Here is a 17421-nt window from a genome sequence, read left to right as displayed (position 1 = left end):
TTGTTGGCATCATGTAATTGAAGCTACTTAGTTGTCCATAATCTAGAAGTGAAATGCCTGGGTTTTTAGTACACGTTTCAAATGCCATCTTAATTTTTTAAATTATCTTGGAAAGGGAACCAATATTGTGGTTTTTTGGAAGTACTTGTATGTCTTCTAGGTTTGCCAGTTTCTGAGTTGTTGCAGAGGAGTGTTCTATGCTGGGAGGCACAATAAGCATGTACCCAGTGGTTTGAGAACCAGCAGGATCTCCTGAAACTGGGGTGAGAGAGAAGGTAGGGCTGGTGATCAGGGGTCAGGATCATAGGAAAAGAGCAGCTTTAGACCTGGTTTCTTATCCATGCTCTCAATGAAGCAGGAACTCTGCCAGCATCATGTCTGATGGTTGTCCATCTTCATGGAAATTTTATAGGCTTGCTAATCATGTCCATTATCACTAATGTTTAACCTGAGTCTTTCCTTCCTGCTTCTTGTCCTGTACCCTGTGGGTATGGAGAACAATTTATTCTCCTCATTACTGAACATGTCTTTTATCTAGTAAAGACTATTAGCAGGTCTCCTATCTGTCTTCTCTTCCCTACATTAAACAAGCCTGCTCATTCCAATGTGCCTCATCCTGAGGATTTCTGGGACCCTACTCAGTTCTCCCAGCTGTCTGGTATAAACTTGTGACACTCTTATTCTCCTGACATTTCCTGGAAGCAGGAGACTGCTGGGCTTTGTTCACCTGCAGTCTACTATAGCTGCTAGATTTTTAATATTGCTAGTATTTTTTTTTTTTCTCTTTTGCAAAAATGCTACACAGGTGGTCAAACCCTATTCCGAATTTGTGAGGTTGGCTCTTCCAGCATTTCATCTGTCCGGGTCAAATTTTCACATTGTCTCTCTCTTAAATGTTCACAAAGGTTTAGATAAAGTCTTAACAAAGAGACAGAGTTTTGGATAAATAAATTCTTCAAATATACATTGATGATACAGACTCATGATGATACAGACATCAGTCCTTGAATATGAAGCATTTAATTTCAGTAGAGCTTGGCCAATTTATCTTTCCAGGTTGGCTGAAGGTACCTTCTGAGGGTAAATGCAAATTGATAGTTGAAACTAAAAATCAACATTTCCTGTTCAGATCATGTGCAGTTTTTGAGCTGTACAGAGCAATCTGCAATTAGTGCTCTTTGTTGTATATCTTCTGTATTTACAGTATATTTGACAATAAAACCTTTTTTGACATTTAATCAGTGGCAGAGTTGTTCCGCTCTGATTATATATTCATGAACTTTATCACCAAGACAAGACATAAATGTTGAAATTGCTGTTAAGATCAGACATGCATTGATATTTAAAACCTAGAAAATTGGGGGTGGGGGTTACATGTCTGTTCTACATTTATACAAGGTGAAAATGAGAGGAGGTGCTTTCTTTTTTTGAAAAGTTGCTCAGGCTACTGCAAGGATGGAGAGAACTGAAACTCTGGGACCAGCACATCTCCAGGAGAGGTGTATATTGCATTTCTGACATCATGGGACACAGGAGGCTGGGTGTTCCCTTTTTTCTGTAAGAAAATTGATATAAGCTAAAAAAGTGTTAGATTGTGATTTATTCTCTCAGGAAAAAAAAACAAAAAACAAAAGGTAGTAGGAAAAAGTGATGACAGGTTGCTATGGATCAGTTTCCTGATCGACTGTCTCTAGGAGTTTGATAGAAGGGGAATTTTGGCGTTTGATCCTTGAGAACAATTCCCCTTCACTTGCCACACCTCTTGCATTTTATTGATTTTGATAAAGTAGGTATTTTTTAGATGTTAAATCTGACTTTATTTCCTTGCTCTGTAAAATCCACCAGGGAGGAAAAGAGCTTTAGAAAACACTAGAATTGGTAGCGAGAGCAAGATTTGTAATTTCCTTTTTTTATAAATACCAAATATATCTGGGTATGTAGTGTATGTTAAATAACATTTCTGTGTTAGTGAGAGATTGAACTTTAATAGAAAAATATTATCTAAACAGAAGGGCACTTGTGTGAAACTTGTAGGTATCTGATATTTAAGAGGATAATCTCTAATGAGCCTCTCTGAATTTCAACCCTGTGATTCTCTCTGTGGAAGAAATATTTGCATTGTCCTATTGCTAGAGTCTGATACTCATTTTCAATCCCACTAACAGCTCTTCTTTCTTTGAAAATGCCTTGAATAATTACAGCCCAAACCCTGCCCTGGTTTTACATAAATGGAAAATCCAAGTCATCAGATAGCAGTGAATTTTCTTCAGGTTGGATTTTAAAAAAAAAGGGGGCTTATTTATTAGATGCAGTTATGGCACTGAAATAAATGGTTGGTGCAGTTACACAATATCTCACCTTCAAAATTTAATCATCTTCAAATGCCATTTATTTTTCATACGTTCCTTCTCTTGTAATATGATTCATTAAATATCCTCCTTTTTTTTCCCCCTGCTATTTGTGCATCTATTTTGGTTGTAGGTTCCAGGCGTTTAATTCCACTCTGACTTCAAGTGTGGTGTAGTCGACGTAAAAATATTTTTAAATAATGTTCAGGTTATTTAAACTGTTTAAGTGTAAGAGTTTGAATTTGGAGATCTATTCTGCTGTAACCTACTTTTTACAGATTTATCCTGGAATTTGCTTTGAAGGGGATTTCTTTACTTTTCAACAATATTTGTATTTTCAGTATCCTCCCATTTACAACACTGGTAATTTAGAAAATTCTCTTGGTGACAGGAGCTCTTCCAACGTGCAGCATAATTTATTTTTTTTTTTTTGCGACAGGTGAAAAGCTGTAGGTTCCCTGCTCCTCAGTAAGGGAAGGATATTGATGGAAAAACTCAGCAGAAAGTGAATGTTGCTTTACTCTCCTGAGGTTGATGGTAGCTGGGTCCCAGTGAGCTGGGAACAAGGCAGTTCCCATTCCTTCTGCTGGTGGGCAAAGCAGTCATCCAAAAGCTGGGGTCCAAAAGCAGCTCAGTCATCCCAAGCTGAGGCTCTGTAGTTTTGTGTCTTTTTTTCCTGCTTCAGAGTGTGAATTGGGAACTTGTGAGGAGCAAGGTGAATGATTTTTCAAGGGTTCCTGGAAGCTGTTAGGCAATCTGTGCAGATGAAAATATTCTCTTTCCCTCTGTATGTTTGCAGCTGAACTTGGGCTGAATTTCGGGGGCTGAATTTGGGATTGGAAGCATACCCAAGGCAGCCCATGAGCTCCTGGCATAGACAGACAGTTCAGAGCCTCTCCATGATGAGTTGTCTTCCTTGTACACATGCAATAACTTCTGATTCAATTAGGGCTAGCAGGATTCTACATTAGCCTGTCTGTTAAAATCCATGCAGTATACTATAAAAATGTCATTAGTTTGGTAATATCAATTTAACAAGTTTTAGCTCATTAACCTTGACACCAGCAGTGCTGGGGAGAGGAACCTCTTGATATTGTTGCTCTCAGCACATACCAGGGAGCTCTGAATATCATGGAATTGGTGGCTTTTCCCCTGGATCATCACTTACAGTTTGTGTTTGCTCTTTGTTGCAAATACCATAGTAAGCCACGAATTACAGATCAACTTTATAGGTTCAGGTAGCATTTATTCAGAGAAATATTTTTTTCCATTAGGAACTTCCTATGGTTTTTAGTCCCTTTAATAGAATTGCCAGATATTTCCTGTTGTTCAGTTTTCAGATGTGTATCATTGCAACACCTGTTTTAAAAAGCTTATCTGAAGTGTGGCAGATTCATGTTTGTGATAATATTTTAGTTAGCTAAGTAAGATACTAATTGCAGTTGAATTGAGATATAAGTTACCTTTGTAACAATATTATTCTTTTAGCTTTAGAAATCTTATAAAAATTCTGCTGGTACCCTTATAAAATATGAAGATGAGCAGAGTACAAATAAGTAGGAAAAAGGAAAAATTAAAGCTATTGAATACTTACCTTTATACTCAACTTGGATGTGGCTGAGTTTCAGAAGAGGCAGAGCAGACCATGTTTAGCCTCATAGTGCAGCTGTCATCAGAGAGGCATTTGAAAAGAAATTCTCTTAAAAAACCCCAATTTATTTTCTTAAGAACAACTTAATTCCTTGCACTCATCTTGAGTCTGTCACATTTTATGGTTTGGGGATGAAATTTTGATGTCAGGAGAATTAGCACCCACCTCTGAGGAAGGGCTGTGTGTAATAGAGGAAAAAGAAAAGGGACTTTGACAAATGCATTAATGTGGAAGTGGGAAAACAAAGCAAGATGAAGGTGAAAGACAATGTCCCATTTTCAGCTCCTTGGCCTGTTCATGCCAGTGTAAATTTTTTCATGTGCTCCTGTTTTATTATTTATTCCTTTACTTTGTTTTCAACTATGTTGAAAATTCTCATCACAAAGTAAGTCCATTGAATTTTTTTTTTTTAATCTTTTAAGATATTTAACATTTTTTATTCCTAAATTTACCCAAATCTTTTTTATGTACAGGAGCTTTGTCTTTTTCTAAGTAGCATTTATAAAGTAATCTGTAATGGACACTTACTATTTTTTTTGTTTAGATAGCTGAAGACCATCTTGAGGCAGGAGAAAGTGCAATTCTTGAACTCTTTCATCTAAGACCTTATTCAGTTACAACCTGTATCTGAAAGCAGAAAATTCACATGTGCTGGGTAGTTAGGCAGACGTGTCTCTAAGCCAAACTGCCTCTGTAAATATTAGTTTTCTTTCTAAAAGGGATCTTATGTTACTTGGTATTTATGAAAAACTATGTTAGAAACCTGGGTGGAACACAGAGTGGCTTTTCTTCTGGCAAATACTTATTTTTTAAGTTTCAATTACACTATGTATGTGCACATTTTTAGACGTATGAACATATCTCAACATATTTGAAAGAAGAGCTCCAAATGAGACTGCAGGTTTCTGCTTTCTCATTTGGGTTTTGTGGTCTGACCATGTTCACTTTGGGTTTAAATACCTGTGAAAGCATTCAAGCTTGATTGAATACATCTTAGATCTAATATATTGCTACCTTTCTTATTATATTTATGAGTAAAAACCTTATTACTTGTATGATGTTCTGTAGGGTAAAACATGTATTGTTGACATTTCCCTCAAGCTTTTTGGACCAGTATTTTTAAAAGCCACCACAATTCAAAAAATGGAGGTCCAGCTGAAAAAGATGTGGGGTAGACTTTAAAGAACCTTTATTTCAGGGGAATGGGGCTCTGGGCTTGTGGTTTGGAAAATTACAGGGGTAGAAAAAATTTGCACAATGAGACTCCAACTGTCCCCATCAGAGATGTGCTGGGAGCAGTGAGAGGGAGGCAGAAGCCTTCATCCCTTTGGGCAAACTCCCAGTGCTCCATCCCACTGCCAAACCTAGAGCTGTGTTTCCAAAGGGCAGACATGTTTTTTTCTTTTTTTCTTTCCTTTTTTTTTTATCTTTTTCTTTTTTTCTTTTTTCTTTTTTTTTCTGCCTAGAATCTCAGAAGTGAAAACCCTATCTCCAAGCTGCCCCAGCTAAAGAGCTTTGGGAAGAGTGTATTTGTCATTATGTTTAATTTGCACATACCTCACCAAAGAAAAGGCCAGGGGAGCCAGGCCGAGAACACAGCTGTACAGGCAGCTCAACTAATTGCCTCTCCATCCTCAACCTCATTTATCTTCATTTCTTCCCAATTATACCAAATTATCAATAGTCTCTGTTGCATCAGAGTCTTAATCCCCTTTATTCAGGCTGCATTAGATAGTGGCAGATGAATTCTTGGAGGGAGTCAGGGTAAACAGCCATGAAATGCCACCTCTGGCAGATGGCATTGCTCACAAGAAATGTGACAAAACATTTGGAATTTGTTACCAGGCATTGGTATGAGAAGGCAAGCTGTCAATATTTTTTTAAATGATAATCAAGGTGGTGCATACTTATACCACAAGCAGAAATGAATCCTGGCCAAAACCTTAAGCTTAGTTAAGTTCAGCTTGGCACTGTGCTGTTGCATTTTGTTGCTGGAGCCTTTCTCTTTTTCTTCTTAAGAAATATTTTCATTTTATCTGGGATTAATACTAACCCTTTGTCACTGGTTTTCTAATGGTAGTTGCAATTTATGATTTTGTATACCTCAAAATATATTAATTTGAAGACCTAGAATATCCTTTACACAATAAGAAGTTTAGGGTGTGTGCTCTCTAATAGATATTGTGGCACTCTTCGTCTTTTCTAGGGGGTTGATTCTGCTCCATCAAGAGGTTAATGCAGAGCTCCCAGTGATGCTCAGTGAGGAAATTGTGCTAGAGATGAGGTCAGAGCACCTAATGGCTCAGTTTGCTGAAAGAAATTCTGAAAGTCAAAGCTGGGCTGAGTGTCTGAGATGTCCAAGTGCTGTGGTCCCTATATATTCATTTACTACTAGGGGCAAAAATGGAAGAGATTTTTGAAGGAAATAACAAGTTGGCTGCTCATGTCATTCAGGATTTGTTTGCATGTTATTTTTAGGCTGACATTAAATGAAACAAGGTGGATTTCAATGTTGACCTTTGATGTGAATTGGGTTTCTGCACGGGCCCTGCAGGTTTTGGCACCGTTCTGCATTTTTTGGAAGTCAGTGATAACTTGGTGCAAGGAATCAAATGCCAGACTTAAAAATGGTGAATCTTCAGTTAGTGATGCCTTGCTAGTGTTCCTCTCACTGACACAACTTGTTGGAACTGTGCAAGTGTCTGCACTTGCTGACCCTCCATGGCAAGTGGGGCTTGGGGCAGTAAATCTCCCTGGAGAGCTGCTGGGGTTGTTCAGCTTCAGTTTGAAAGGAAGTTGAGCATCCCTTTTGCAGCCTCTTGTTCCCTGGTAAACTCTCAGGTGTCACTGAGCTCTGTAGATGCTGGCAGGGGTTTGGAAGATTGTCCAAATGTGTATCTGAGTTGCACACACTCTGTTTCATTCCTTCAAGCCACATTTTATATTACAGACTTATTTTAATACGAGGGATTTTTGAAGATATTATAAAGACACGATTCAGTTATATCACTAAAAATTAACTTGGGAGATTGCAATCTGTAATTTGAAGAGTTATTTCAAAGAAATAGCGACTGCTAAATGGAATGTTCACACCATAGCATACCTGTCTGCTGGAGATGTCAAAATGTTCTCAAAGCCTCTCAAAATCAGACTACATGATCTGGCTGCTTACAGGCACAGCTAAATTCTACAGTTCATGGATCTCAGTGATTGTTTCAGTGAATTCTTAAATACAGGCAAACATTAAGCAATTAAAAAATAAAACGGATCAAAGAACTCTTGGTTTGGGGTGGGTGAAGGTGTCAGGGATTGGCATCTCTGGGATCTGAATCCTGATTCCTCACTTGCTGGCTGTGGTTGTTGGGTTTAGAAGGATGGATGTTTTATCCCTTCTGGCAGCCAGCCCTACAAACTGTGCTCAAGATCTGAAAGTTAAGCTGTTTTATTTCTGGCTTCTGCATCATCAACAGTAATAAGAGCAGAACAGACCAAAATTTTGACCTTATTTCTTTCTGTGAAATCCGTGTTTGTCTGAAGACAGACTTTGGTCCTGCAGGAGAAAATAGGTTGGTTTTTTTTTGGGGGGGGGGTTTTGGTTTTTTTGTTTAGTTTTTTGGGGTTTTTTTCGTTTTGGTTTTTTGTTTTTGTTTTGTTTTTGTTTTTTGTTTTTGTTTTGTTTGTTTTTGGGTTTTTTTGTTTTTGATGGTCCTAAACCAGAAGATATTTCATGTTCTAGTACAGTATTGTTATATTTGCATAGGTAAATAAACAGTGATGTAGTCACACATTTATTTCTAAGAATGTTTGCAGTAAGCATTTTCAGTGCAGAAGGGAGCAGATGAGTTGTGCAAGAGTGGAACCATAATCCTGTGCTTACATTTCAAAATTATATTGAACAATTAAAGGTCGTCCTCTCTATGGAGTTCACCAACATCGTGTCTGTGGAAATACTGATCTGTGCAGATTTTTTTAAGCCTTCTTTTGTGAAAAGCACACTCTGGAAGCTGTAGGGGTCTCTGTGACCCAACTTTCTAATAAGAATGCCAAGGACATACAAGCTCAAACTTGGCTGAGATTCCTACAACAGTACCTGGAGTGTCAGAGATCATTTATCAGCTCTTAGGAAAGGGATGGCATCTGCTTTCACATTGACATGGATCCAGAAGAAAGCTTAGATTTAAAATCTAAATTCCTTAATTCCAAGAGTAATACAACAGATTATATAGAAGAAACTGAATTAGAGATTTGTTACTTATTAATTACAAGAAGATGTCAGAGGAAACTTTTCATCCAACGCATGGCCAAGCTGGGGACCTTCTGCCTTACAGGATATTGGAGATGCAAAATACTGGTATTTGCTTAATTTAATGGAAGAAAAAAAATCTACTGAAGGTTAGCAAATTCAACGAAAAAATACCTCTGTTTCTGGAAGTTCCAAATACATAAGTTGTTGGAGTGTATTCTACAAAATGGTCATGGTGGAGTTTTCTCTGTATTCAGCTTTTTACAAAATAAAGATTTTGGTTCCTTGTTGGAGACAAGGTATCAGGCAAGGTGGACTGTAGCTGTTTGTATGCAGTTGTTCTGGGAGCTGTTACTTCTTCAGTTATATTGTCCTCTTCTGAAATATCATTACTAATTTCCATTTAGGTAGCCACAGAGATCTACTTTTTGATCTGAAGATCACAGGCTTTTCCCCACCCCTTTCAGTATCCCCTGGTTAACTGGCAGGTCAAGGTAGCTGACAGTAAGGAGATTTATCTGGTGGTCTGCTTAGCACTGATCATCAGTCATAATTAGGGAACTTTAGAACACATTTGTATTTATCACCTTATTTCTTTTTCCTTGTTCATTTTAAAGGAAGCAATTGACTTGTGAGGGATAGCTAGGTACCTAGATAAATATTATGTCTCTGCTTCTGTCTCCTATAAAAGTATCTTGGAATTATCAGTTCTTAATTAAATTGGCATGAAATATTCTGACATATTCCCAGTTATCTTTGGTATCCGGTTCGCTGTGAAATAAACTTTGATTTTGCTGTCATTAAGAGTTTTCAAAAAGTTTAGAAATTATATTCAGATTTCAGATGCCTTCTTATTGTATAATTATCAACAGATTACTTCACCTAAGTTGTGACAGACATATTTTTTAAGTATGACTGACTGATGGACAGATTGGGAATTGCTGAATTAATGGGCACATTTCAAAGCTTTGGCAGGGCTAAGCAGTAATTACATCTGCTGAACCACTTGATAAGTTTTTGGAAGTAGCCCAGTAAAGCCATCACTGGATTTCTTGAGTTTTAATATCTTGCCCTGCACACTTTTCTGGCTTTCTTGTAGGGCACAATCCAGAAGTTGCTAGAGCTGAATGCACACAGCTAAACCAAGGCATTAAAACTTTAACTGTATTGCAGATCCTCCAGTTAGATTTGTAGATGGGTGTCACACTTCCAGGGGCTGATTCACAATCTCCTTTCCCTTTTAAAGTAAAAAAAAAAAAAAATTGGAAGAAATAAGGGATGAGAGAAAGTGAGTCCATGTGTGCCTGGTCATCATCTACTGCCAATATGAGGGACAGAATTTGGGGTTAAATGAGTTGTAATCCTGACCCAGAACAGCTGTATATTTTTCTGACAGGAAAGTGACAGCTGACTAGGAATATGTCCTGGAGGGTATCTTCCTATCCTTATTGGAAAGAGTCCAGTATAACAATAATTTGTTTTATTTTCTACCTAATCTCTTCCTGAGATGTTCAAATGCTGATTCCACGAACAGAGTTGATAGAGCTGAAGGCTGGAAGGTCTTCAGCAGGGGATATTCTGTGTAGGCCAAAAAAAATGACTGTTTCCTACAATATTGTAGGTGTGAGTAGTATATTGGTAAGAACCAAATAGTCTGACACACCTGAAATCACTGGGGGCAGGAATGCTGGCAAAGAGGCCCTTGTTGGTTTAGGGCTACTGGGTCCTGGATAAGCCAATAAATTTAAAAGGTGTGTGTGCTGGACAGTTATAGAAGAAGTTAGAGGTGATAAATACTATAAAATGATCAGTGCTGGAATAGCAATACACAATACTTTTTTTTTAATTTATTTTTTTTGCAACTGATGTTATGCTTAATATCCCCAGCAACATGAAAAATGTGTTTAAAAATAATTTTAGAACAAAATTGGACAGTGAAGATGGTATTGCTTTTAACAATTTGAGTGCAATTTTTCAGAAATGTATCACAACAAAAAATAAAATGACAGACATAGATTGAAACAGTGTGGTTGTTCAATTCAAAGGTACCTCTGACTGAATGGATTTCATTTAGCTAGACCAGACAGTTTTATGGCTGCTAAAATGAATTTGAAACCAAATGAAAAGAAACTGTCACCAAATTGAACTTTGATTACTTTCTGGAGATCTTTCAATACCTAAAAACAAGACACTAATTTAATCTTCACAAGTACATCTTCACCTAAAGGAAAAAAAAAAAAGTCCTCTGGTTTTTGTTTGGAAGAACACAAATGCACAGCAAGGTTTGCTGCTGGAAAGCATTTAGCTTTAAGAGTTATCTTACAAAATCAGTGAAATCAAAGATGGGTGAGAAGCAGTGTAAAAGCATTTCCTTCCACTAAACAAAATGCAGCTTAAGCAGAGCACTTGGTCCCAGCCCTGAGTGAATGCCCCAGCAGTGGCTCTGGGGCTCTTAGAAGTCATTAAGAAGTGAAAGGGCTGAGGTTTGTTACATCAGTTTTGCTGAGTTGAACAGAAGTGGAAGAAGTCTCAGTGACTGAGAAGTTCTCTCAAATAACCTGCTGAGACCAGCAAATGCCAGGCTTGGATTTCGAGGTACATCAGAAATAACTCCTTCTCTCCCCAAACCCATGTGGTGTCCATGAAACAGGTGCTAGAGTTGTGTATCCAGTGCAGATAATTGAAATTTTGATGTTTCCCCTCCATGTTGTGCATCCAGCTGCAGATCTGGCAGCAGATCCACAGCCCCAGGGTTCTGCATGCCTGGGTTTGGATGCTGGGAGCAGCTCACCCCTTTTTTTATCCTGTCTCTGCCCATGCACTCAGCATTCTCTCAGGACTGGTGCCCAGCTCATCTTCCAGCCTTTTTCTTCCCACTTCGGTGTGGATATGTATTAAGCAAACCACAGAGTCTGTGCTTGCTCCTGACAAGCATCAGGAGTTGGGAAGATGAAGATTCTTGTCTGTCTTGCCCTTTTTTAATGCTGAGTACAATCTGTTCTGGGACAAGATCGACTTGAATGCAAACAAGATAAGGAAAAATTACCTTTTTGTCCTTTAATTTTATCTGTTGGAGAGAAGGTCATGTGGGTAGTGGGTAATAGCATTAAACATAAGGCTTTTGGTAAAGCTTTATGTATTGGCATTTTTGACAAATCAACAGACTTCTGAGTACTCTAATAATATTCCTATGACACTTAAGAATCCAGTTATGATATTTTAAAATTAAATATTCTTTCTCGTTCAAACTAAATAAAAAGCTCTATTTACTTCACTTACAAGAGGTAAAGGAAGTCCCATTGCTGGTTTCTGTTGTTTTATTTTCCTCACAGTGTTGTCTGTTTGGTTTCTTTTTTCATATATTTTTTTGCCAATTTCTTTGATGTATACACAAAAGAATTTACTTGAAATCCATCTCTCTATATGCAGTAGTATGGGTCACATAAAAATTTTTATCTTGGAATGAGAGCTTTCAGTAGCTTAGAACGGACAAGAATTATTATTTTGTTTCCTAATGTAAATTTCTTTAAAGACCAAACCTTTAAATATAAAGAGACCAAAAATTTACTCCCATAAATATGTTTATCTGTGGTGCATCTTGTGATTTGTATCATTAAGTTTTAGTTTGACATCTAAGCTCATTATACCAAAGAAAGGGTTTAGAGTCCAAGCAAGATATCTTTGCTTTATTGATGACACCTGTTTGGACAAAAATGACAATTAACAGAAATCTCCTGAAAAATTGGGGCTAAACCTAAGTTTGTAGCATCAAGGAGGGCTTACTTTTTATAGAGGTTTTTCCCTTCTGATTGTTAGGGTAACAAATAATTTGAAAATGTGCATTGTTATATAGATATATATATGTATGTCAAATATGTATTTGCTGATACAACATGGTGGAGAGTGTTACTAAGAAAATGTGCATGATCCAAAATAAATACACTTTGTTAAAGTTGCAAAGACAGTAGAAGGACTGAATATATTACCACAGGTTTGTGTCTTACATATTTGGTTTACAGTGTGAATGGATATCTGGTAATTTATATATTTTTTTTTCATACTGAATGTTAATAGGTACTGCAGGGAATGATGCAAGTTTTCTTTTAAAAGCAATAATTTTTTAAGTTGTGCAATGGGACTGTGGTTAGAATGGGAAGTGTCTGTGGGACAGGGCATAGGAATAAGGTTTTTGGACCTGACTTCCAGTTTCCCCATGAGTTACCAGGTGACACAGAGAAAGTTGCTTCATAATTCTGCACCTCAGCTTTCCCCCTCATCACTCGGAGACAATAAAACACTTCACAAATGAGCAGTTGTAGAAAAGAAGTAGTTTTAGTTACTATTTTCTTTTTAAGAGCCTTGCTGCTCTATGCAGAGTGTGTGCAGTGCAGATGAAGTGATGAAGCTGTTATCTGTGGGGTGTACTGCAGACTACAGGATACATTTCATTTAAGATACACTTTTATTACACTTCATAGCTCAGCAGTATTTTTTTTTTCTCCTTTCTGTAAGGAGAAGAGATAGGGAATATAAGAACAGAGGAATGGGCTGTAGAGATAAGTGTATTGCAATTTATTCTTGTGTTGCTGGCACTGAATACTGGAGCAGATTTACAAGAGGAATTTGCAGAGAAAAAAGTTATTATTGTCCCCATCTGTAAGGAAAACTGGTCCAGTGATTTGGACTGTAGGATATAATTTGAATTCAGTTTCATGTTTCATTGCAGGTTTCCTGTATTTCCTTAAGAAAGTCACTTGGTTGCAGAGTATTCCAAAAGAGGAATTTTCCTGTCCTATGGAATGTGCAACAGCTGGAAAGCTGCTGGGACACTGACACTGCAGCTTCAGGGCCACGGAAGGGTAGTGGATAGAGGCATCAGGCTTTGGAAACACAAGAGAAACTTCCAGAAATAAGTCCATGAGCTAGGAGTTTGGACAATCAGGGCCTGGGTTTGGAAGTACTGGAGGAAAAACAAATGGATGGAGGGAGGCTTTTTGGTGCAGGTTTTTTTTGTTGTTTTCTTTTTTCATTCAAAAGTCTCTGTAAAACTCTCTTCTGCACAGTTTTTGTGGCCACTGTCCAGATAGATGAAGTTATGTCTACAAAATCTATTTCCAAGAAAAAAAAAAATAATCAGCTAAGGTACATATCATATGTGTTTTTGAGGAAGAACAAAGTGCAAATAAAAAATTTACTGGGAAAGCCTCTAGAGGAAAAAAAAAAAAAGCTCACTTGGTAAAATCAAATGCTGAGCATTTCCTGAGCAAATGATTTTTAAATTAGACATTTAACTTGAGAAATACTTTAGCAGATAATACCAGCTCTGTTTCACAGTAGTGGAAATGAACAAGTTCTGTAGTAAGTACCAGTCCAGTGTTATTTGAGAAGCTGATACAGAGTATATTGAGTAACCAAGATGCTGACACAGCCCTAACTGTAGCAGCTCTTCTAATTACAGCACTATGCCATGTTACATTATAGCACATGGCATAATTTAGTGTATCTTTCTTTGTCAATGTATTACTCATCATTTTACAAATTGCAAATCTTTTATAGGAAGGTATTTCATTCTTAGACATAGTGCTAAAATGATGGAGTGATTTCCTTTTTTCTCAATCATTGATCTTTCAAACTTTTTCATTTAACTGTATTAATCATGTTTATTAGCTAAGTGTTGTCATATAGAATGGAATTTTTCTGTTACTTTCTTATTCAATTACAATGTGCTTTGTTTGCTGCCTCTCTCTGCTGAGTCACAGCAATCTATTTACTTATTCTAATTGAACTTCTTGTTCATAAATTCAGAGCAATGTCAATACTGCAGTTACCCATTTTAATAACAATCTATACTCTAATTGAAATCGTGGGGCATACCCAAGAAGGGAGGGGCTTAAAATACTTCTCTGCTGTAGAATTGTTCAGTGTAACTTTTTTAGGGAGGTTTGTTTTGTGGGCCAGGTGTATTTCAGAATTCACTGACCTTCTCCTCAGATGCTACTCCAGATCAAACCTGAGTGTTTAGTTTGCTTGGCTGTGCTTTTGTTGGAGATGGAAATTCCTGTGCATAATAGATCTGGTGACTCTTCAAATTCCTGCCTCTTGTGATTTCCAAGCCCACCCTAACTCCTGCCTTGTTTAACTGAGCAAAAGGATGGGATTCACTGAGGGCACCCCCGGGATCAAACCCAGCAGTGAAGGAAAAGATATTTAAGCTCAACGATAAGATAGCAGCAGGACGAATTGTAACTTCTTCAGGCATGAATTTGAGCTAGAAATTTAGTAAGCATTGGAGGAGTGAGCAGCAAACCTACTTTCTGAAAAGAAGAATAGCAGTGAGAGACCTGCAGGACCTGGTGGTAGTGTCTGGTGGGGACTGAGTGGCCCAATTGTGACAGCAGGAGATGGGGATCGAGTGTTTCAGAAGTTCCATTTCTGCCTTTTTTAGGCAGCCTGATGTTTACTTGGGTGACATTATCCTGAACCACTTAACTTCTCCTGTTTCCAGCAACCAAAGGTTGGACTGGATGATCTTGGAGTTCTCTTCCAACCTAAACATTCTGTGATTGTGTGGACAAATGTTAGGAAGGTGGGTGAGGCTGAGAATATCTCATAATTTTTGCCTGATGCATACTTACTAATTTATTTATTTTTTAATTCAGGTGTAGGTTTCAAGTCCTCTGTGCTAAGTCCTTAGCCTATGGCTAAAAGTCTTAGCTTCTTGCTAACCAAGTGAAATGTCTTTTCTAGAAAAGTAGATACCATTTATGGTTTGCTTGTATCCTGTTTTGCAGGTGGGAGTGAATCCTCCTGGGATAAAGAGAAGCTTCAGTCTCCCATTACAACAGGATCTCAGCACAGCATTGCTCATCCCACCCTGTCAGGGCAGTCAAGCCTTGGAAGTGCTCACCCACTCAGTCCTCTCCAGCAGAATCACCTGCTCACCAACAGTATGTACTGGGCTCTTAGGGGACAAAAATCCCTGCATGGAGCCCTGCCCGAGCTCCGGGAGATGGATGGGGGACACAGGAGGAACAGGAGACTCATCCCTCCCCCTGCCTGCTGCATTTGGGCATCATGGCCAAGCCACCCTCTTTGAATATTCACCCACTGCTGGCTGAGGGACTGGCAGGCATTAAGTGGCATTTTTGTGGCCTGGGTTAAAGAGGAAAATAACCAAAAGGTTGTTTAAAATTTTTGCTATAATATATATTATAGTATATAATATATATTATAATATACAATATTTTGCTGTAATATTTTCGCCATCTGACCATCAAATTAAAATTTTGGAGCCAGAAGAAATGCAAGTTGAGAGCAAGCAGAAGCAATCCCTCTGCCTTGTTTTGGCTTGTACCTGCCAGGTCATCCATTGAACCCAGCTGACCAAAGCAACTGGAATAAAGTGCAAGTTTGGATTTGAAACTTAAAACTCCCTTCAGACCCATGTCTTTTCCTTCCCTGAGGAAGAAGGCAAATAATTTCCCTTCATATTTGCACCCAAAAAGGGAAGGAAGGAAAAGTTATTCCACTAAAGATGTTCAGGATTAATATTTAAAAATTAGTGAGGAGCTAAGTTAATTTTTGTTATTTGTTTAAGCTCTTCATCATCAAAGTTTTGGAAGTTGATTTTTGGTGTTAGTTTTAATGGATTAATTTCTGTCTCCTCACGCAATTTTAGTAGCAGATAATTTCTTGCTACCTATGTAGGGCCCCAGACCTGAGCAAATCAAAGCTATTGAAATGACTCCTACAATATGGTTCTGCTTTCTTTGTGGGAAGGAATGGACCTGAGCCTTTTGGGTTGTCAGTAGATAAGAATCAACAGATCATAAGACTTAAATTCACCGTAACTTATCCTTTAATTTTATATTCTTGCATAATTCAATACCTGTGAGTATTTTACATACAGGGATATTCTGTTCTTTGCTGTTAAAGAAAACTTTAAAAGATATTTTCCAGTAGATTTTTGTAGTAGGCAAATGCCTATAGGCTATTAAAGGTTTTATGGCATGTCAGACATTATGCCCAAAGATTTGCAAGTGTAGGATATATTTTCTTCATAGCCCTCTGAAATGTTTGACGGATTGTGTCTTAAAACTGGTGATGTGCTGTTAAATTCTGTTTGTGGTTTGCATTTAGTTTGCATGTCAATTGGACTTTAAGTAGACATACAACTCAGGAGGGCCAGATGGTGTCTGGGAGTTTTGGAACTCTAAAGGGTCTGAGGAAAGATTATTGGGCTGTTAAGGGAGATGTGCAGGGGAACAAAGGCTGCTGGATGTAGGCACCAAAGGGGATTGTTAGTGTGGTTTGAAGGGAAGGGAGATGTTTGTGGGCTTTGCTTATTACCCATCATAATTAATATTGGCGTGGCTCATCATACAAAATCTGCAGTGAATCAGAAGACATCAGAGTTGTTGAGCATCACACACTCAAGTTAAACAGGGGAGGGGGTGGGAGCTCAGCATATACACAGAGCTGCCTTCCCTGGTGGGCTCAGTGGTGCTTTTGTATTGCTTTAGGCAAATTGAATTTAAATAACTTGAGCTGGATCAGTCAGTGGTGTTTTTTTAACGTGGGTTCTGTCCTACACCAAAATGGTGACTGCCCTTCTTATTTAAAGTAGTGAAGGAAGAGCCAGAAGTTAAAAAACTCTGAGAAATAATTAAGGAGAATAGCATATGGTTATGACTAACTGTATGATTATGTTCTTTACTAGTTGTACCTGATTTTTTTTCTTGAGTTTTTCTAATCTAAAATTGATTTAAAAAAAAAAGAAACATGTTTTCTGGCAGAAGGAGTCCTGGATTTTGTGAAAAAATAATTTTGGATGCTCAAAGGCAGCTATCTCCAAGTGGTCTAGCTAAAGACCTCTTAAATGCAAAAAAACTTGAAACATTTTTTTTTTCAGTGACTTGGTGTATTGCTTTTGCTTGCCACTGTAGTCATTACTAAAAACAACAAGTAATACTCATGCCAAAATAGATATTGAAATACGAGACTCCAGTTCATGGTGTAGCAATAGAATCACCTTTTTGGCAGTGTCAGGATCTGCAAATTGGTCCAAATGAAGTTTTCACCTTCTTAAATTGCTTTATGTTCATAGAAGAAGACAATTTAATATGATTTTTTTTCTGAATTAAAACCTCTGTCACTAATTTTAACCTCTCAAATACATG

The 17421-nt window shown here is 37.8% G+C and overlaps 1 protein-coding gene across 6 annotated transcripts in view; it reads left to right on the top strand.

Moving 5' to 3' along the window:
- Window positions 1-17421, top strand: part of DACH2 (dachshund family transcription factor 2) — a 260918-nt gene that overhangs the window by 181047 nt on the left and 62450 nt on the right. For 5 of the 6 annotated variants that reach the window (XM_071757543.1, XM_071757541.1, XM_071757542.1 and 2 more), the window contains exon 4: window positions 15034-15189. The exons of the other annotated variant lie outside the window; for it this stretch is intronic. In XM_071757543.1, the coding sequence (XP_071613644.1) occupies window positions 15034-15189 (156 nt within the window). The remainder of the gene's footprint in view (window positions 1-15033; window positions 15190-17421) is intronic. 6 annotated transcript variants of the gene reach the window in all.

The sequence above is a fragment of the Heliangelus exortis genome, chromosome 14 (assembly GCF_036169615.1).
Source record: "Heliangelus exortis chromosome 14, bHelExo1.hap1, whole genome shotgun sequence".
Lineage (NCBI taxonomy): Eukaryota > Metazoa > Chordata > Aves > Apodiformes > Trochilidae > Heliangelus > Heliangelus exortis.
The sequence above is the reverse complement of the archived record's forward strand: the minus strand, read 5'-3'. Positions and strand labels throughout refer to the sequence as shown.